At 48.6% G+C, this 5,239-nt stretch overlaps 1 protein-coding gene across 1 annotated transcript; it reads right to left on the bottom strand.

Moving 5' to 3' along the window:
- Window positions 1-486: 486 nt before the first annotated feature.
- LOC123406851 (peroxidase 5-like) lies at window positions 487-1,971 on the bottom strand. Its single transcript, XM_045099932.1, has 2 exons — window positions 1,556-1,971; window positions 487-1,454 (listed from the first exon to the last, which is right to left on the bottom strand). The coding sequence occupies exons 1-2, from the start codon at window positions 1,793-1,795 to the stop codon at window positions 666-668; spliced, it is 1,029 nt and encodes a 342-aa protein (XP_044955867.1). The 5' UTR covers window positions 1,796-1,971; the 3' UTR covers window positions 487-665.
- Between the last annotated feature and the right edge of the window lie 3,268 nt (window positions 1,972-5,239).

The following is a 5,239-nucleotide window of genomic DNA, read 5'->3' as shown; positions in this document are numbered from 1 at the left end:
TGGTGTCATAGAGCCAAAGAGGTATGTGTCATCATGGAGCCGATTATTCAGATTTGATAAGTTTATGTGTGAGGTTGCTGTTGTTTGTTTGTTTCTTTATGGAGTTAGAATCTTTCCTTTACATTATGGTGAAGATTTTGTGGTTCTATCGGTAATTGAGTTTGTGCAAGTGAAGGAGTGGCAATATCGCTGCTCATGTCCAGCAGTAGTCTATTTTCTGAAGTCTTGACAGTTTTTCATCTTGCAAAGGTTGATGCTATGGAGAAGATGACTTTAAGAGATTTAATTGTAATTCTTAGTTGAACTGGTTACTTTGCAATTTCTTGGATCAATGGTTGCGAGTACGAATAAAGTTACATGTGTTTCTATCAAGAAAATACTAGGGTTTTACAAACAGACAACTATTTTTTTCTCATATGATGATGTTCTCCAATATTGCTCGTTTGTGCAAATGAAAGAACTAGAAAATTCTTTTCAGCTTTCCAAAAGCAAGAAAATTTATCCATGTACATTTTCTTCTTCTGCATTATACACTCATGTTTTTGACATACACTAAGAAGTAAGAACAAGGAAAAAAATCACTTCGGAAAATTAAATTACAAGATATTAATTGAAACACCAACATTAACTGCCAGTCTGCCATGAAATGACTTTGTGGTGACGGTCTAGTAGTGTTGGTTGACGACGAAGCACTTCTCCCTGATCTCCCCTTGGTCTCCGGTGAGTACCTCGATGTTCCCCATCTTGACCATGGCCGCAGCAAACTTAGCCTGCCACACCCTCTCCACGGCGGCGTGGAACGCAACGATGCCAGCGGTCCATGGGCTGGTGAGCAGCGTCTGGTCGGAGGTTAGCGGCACCTTGCGCGCCAGTACGTTCTTGAAGTACTGGTTGTCGAACTCCCCCGGGGTGATCGGGTCCAGCGCCACCGTGGTGCGGTCGCTCATGTCGTCTGTGAACGGCGGGCATTGCCGCCTCAGCTCCGCCGCGTAAGACCTGTCGATGGAGGGGTCGGTCCGGCCGGCCTCATCGGAGAAGTTGTGGATCCGCTGCGTGAAGGAGGAGCAGTGGGAGCGGCCGATGGTGTGCGCGCCCGAGAGCGTGACCATGTCGTCGGCGGAGAGCCCCTTGCGCTCGAAGCTGGCCACGAGCTCGTCCACCTCGTCGGTGGGGAACGGCACGTTGTTGACTAGCACCTCGTCGGAGATGGAGACGCGGCCGTCGCGGCGGCCGGCGGGGACGCCGTACTCGATGCCGCCGGCGAGGTAGGCCCCGTCACGCGCGGCGAAAGCGAGCACGTCGGCGCAGGAGACGGTGCGCGGGCAGGACGCCTCCAGCGCGGCCTTGGCCTCGTCGATGATCTCGAAGCCACGTAGGCTGGGGTTGTTCGCCAACGAGTCCCTCTCCGCCGTGTTCCCCGGCGTCGAGTTGATCAGCACCGAGGCATCACAACCCTACACGTGTCGTCAAATAAAGGAACCAACGGTTAGATCAGAGGTTATGTACTCCCTCCATAAAGAAATACTCCTATAAGAGTGTAGGATTTCTTGCTTACCCTGACGAAGCAGTCGTGGAAATGCATGCGGATGAGGCCGGCGGCGAGGCCGGGGTTCCGGCCGAAGGCGCGGCGGACGGCGTCACGCACGATGTCCTCGGCCTGCGGGCACGTGTGCTTGTAGAACCCGACCTCCAAAGACTTCGACGGCGGCGACGCGTCCACCACCGCCGACGAGGCGGCCAAGGCGAGCAGCACCGCCGTTGCCCACGCGAACACCACCCACGGGGACGACCTCATGGCCGAAGGTTAACTGATGGCAGGCTCGGTCGCAAGTGCTCGCTAGCTAGGCTGAGTTCGATCGTCTCTAAAGCTCTGACAGCTAATTAAGCTTGAGAAGAAGGGATTGGTCGGAATTGCGAGATGGAATTGGTTGATGTGGAGATGAGTTGATGGCCAAATGAGCATATGGGTTTGTGTTTATATATGCGTACATTTTGCAGCAGTTGGGAAAAATATGGCACCGCGTGTTGTGTACCGTGTCAACAAGACCAGATCGTCGCTGCATGGCTTTAATAAAGATCGCTTCTTTTCACCTAACAGCAAATAAACTCGGCCATTTCTTAAGCGTGTCATACGTACTCTGTACTCATGCAGCGGAAACCCTGCACCCTAGTCCACGCATGCATGCATCACGACAAGCCCCACACATCTCGAGGCACGGATGGACGGTGTATGATGCATGAAATCATGCATTGGTGGAGCAAATCAACGTCTCTTCTTTTCATTGTCCGTACTCCATAGAGTTTGGAAGCGATATCGATTGATCAATTTACAATGTGCAAAATATAAACATATGGTGGCCGACATTACGCATGTGTCACTATCTATCCGCCCAAATTTTGCATTTGCGGCAGAATCATTCGCGAAACAGTCTTATTTACAGCTAACAGAAAAGGGATGTGTGAAGGTTACTTGTGGAAATCTTGGGCAGATGTGAGTCCGACTATGAGATAAACCATTGACAGGGTCTCTCCGATTTACGCAGGACTTGGCCAGAGTCGTGTGGGTTTGTATGATCTATATATGCAATGCTTTAAGGCTTGCTTTCGTTTTCATTTACCTTTTAGGCATGCCAAGATATCATTTACTACTCTCCAAGGCTGCAACTAAAAGTTGCCATCCGTGGTTCCAAAGAATTATGTACATCACCGTATACATACTGGATCAACACGGTAAAATTAAGAACATCTATAGTTGGACCTTACAAATCCGGTCGCTCAAACGTCTGCGGGCGCGTCCACGGACACTGATCGGCCACGTCTTAAATTTCTCTCTTCATATCCAGCTCTCTCATATTTCATCCCTCATATCATATAAAAGCATGCAAAATATATCCTACGTACTAACTAATGTACTGAGCTTCTTCTTCGTCGGAGATGGCCTACGCCGGAGCCTGAGCCGCCTGCGCCGCCTCTTGCGCCGCCCGCGCTTCCTTCATCCGACGCCTGGACACAGCAGCCGACTCGGAGCGGATGGAGTTCAGTATGGCTAGCTACTCCGACCAGAGATCAACAACCGTGGGCGCCTCCTCCTCCGGATCCTACGACGACACCTCCTCCTTTGGCGCCTGTGGCTCCTCGTCGGGCTCCTCCCCCATCTCCTCCCCCTCCTTGAAATCCACATCCGATTTCAGAGGTAGCCCTGCTTCCCTTCGGATTCGGACCTGCTGAAGGAGGAAGAGACGGTGCTGGATCGTGTAATGTCGCCGGCGTGGTGGCATGGCTGGCGGGCTCGGGTGGTGGCGGAGAGAGGAAGGAGGCAGATGTGCTAGGGCTGGGGGGGGGCAGACGGCTTAAATAGCCAGCCCCAACCCTAGAGCGACGCCACGCTGCGTTCACACCGCGCTGACAATCGAGGCGCTTGTTGGACCATCGGGTTTCCCGACGAGTCCGTGTGGGGCCAAGCCGTCAGTCTAATGTGGCGGCACTAGTGGGGACGGGGCCTTTAGCCCCGGCCCGTAAGGGGCTTTAGTCCCGGTTCAGCAACCGGGACTAAAGGGGCGGGACTAAAGGCCTAAACTTTAGTCCCGGCCCTGTTACAAGCCGGGCCTAAAGGTGCTCCATGTGGGCGCCTTGTAGCGCCCCAGTGGCAGGCCCTTTAGTCCCGGTTCGTTACACGGACCGGGACTAAAGAGTTTTAGATTTTGCTTTTTTTTGGTTTTTTTTTTGAATGAAATTATTTTTGGGTTTTAGGGTTTTAGGGTTTAGGTGATCGGGAGATTAACGTGATGCCTCGTTTGGTGTTCGGGAATTAGTTTTCATATAATTTAAATAGATATATAAGATTAACTTATCTTACAAGCGAGCATATATATACAATTATATGGAGATCGGAATTATCGGGACTAGAGCCCGTCTATTCGATTACATGGACGAACATCAGTAATGGCCCCTAGCTACACTAAATCATCCTTTGTCATCTATAGCTTCCGTCCTCAGAAATCCCGCAAGCTCCTCTACAACAGCAATCGCGCGTTCCTCTGGTAGGACCTTCGTCGTCATGGCCGTGTGCTATATAAGAAGAGGAGATGAATATGAATATCAATCATGATAACAAAGAATGACGGCTAAAAATAGAGGTGTGAATGTTCATTGCTTACGTCGAATCTGTGATCCTTGTGCTCAGAGGTAAACGTGCGAATGGTCTCGCAAACATAGTATCCGTATAGATGCGTTCCCCGTGGCTGTTGGTCGCACTTTACGAGAATAGAATATATATATTCAAAATAATAATCTAGCATCATAAATGTATTGAAAATAGAAGTATATCATACTACTACTTACCTGAGCCGCTCTAAAGGTCAGCTTCTCAGGAAAGTTACCGGGAGTCACGCACTTGAACCGCTTCCAAACCCTGCCCGACAAGGATAATGATTTGCTAAGTTTTTCATTAATTGATATATCAGAAAATCATCGAAAGAGACCGATAGAGCGCAAGAATGATTGAAATTACCCTTGGAGCATGTCCTGCAGGCTTTGGAACTGTTCCAAGGGTCTTGATAATGGGTCGAAGGCATCAACCCTTCCCTTATCAATTTGAATGTCCAACAGAATCCAATGGAAGCTGCACACACACACACACACGCATATATATATATATATATATGTCAGTAACTTATCAATTACACTTATAAGTGAATGGACACAACAAAGTAAGGACCCTCACCTGAAGTTGTATGGAAACAGTATGTGGTCACAGAAATTTTGATCTGTTAGAAACCTTAGAAGGTTTTCCTCCGTCTCCTTGGGATAATCAGTTAGCGTCGCTATATGTATTTTATCTCGGTCAATAAACCCAATATTTAGGATGTTCTTACTTTTACAATCTAGAATCTTCATTCTGCATAATAGAGTACAAGTTATATATAGACAATGAATTGAAATAACTAAACAAGTTATATGTAGACAACGAATTGAAAAACTTACACACAATAGCAACTCATAAGCGGTTTGTCGAGGGCGTCGCCATTGTACATCTGGAAGAGTTCATCAAAGTCGATATGGATTTGTTCGGGGCGGCCGTAGTACTCCCGTAGGACACTCAGCACGATCATCGTTCTCCCATTCTTTGATTCACTTAAGTACCATTGATGCAAGTAACGCATATTTGTTGGGAGATCATCTTTGCTGACCAAAGGCTCACCCATGACAAACTGTGGCTTAGGGGCTACCACAGCCTTGG

The sequence above is a fragment of the Hordeum vulgare genome, chromosome 1H, assembly GCF_904849725.1.
Source record: "Hordeum vulgare subsp. vulgare chromosome 1H, MorexV3_pseudomolecules_assembly, whole genome shotgun sequence".
NCBI lineage: Eukaryota > Viridiplantae > Streptophyta > Magnoliopsida > Poales > Poaceae > Hordeum > Hordeum vulgare.
This window is presented reverse-complemented; position numbering and strand designations above follow the sequence as displayed.

Excerpts from the sequence above, each read along its gene's own strand:
- LOC123406851 (XM_045099932.1), bottom strand. The coding sequence starts at position 1,795 with ATGAGGTCGTCCCCGTGGGTGGTGTTCGCGTGGGCAACGGCGGTGCTG. Across the intron at positions 1,455-1,555 it reads TCCACGACTGCTTCGTCAGG|GGTTGTGATGCCTCGGTGCT; the intron begins GTAAGCAAGAAA and ends CGACACGTGTAG.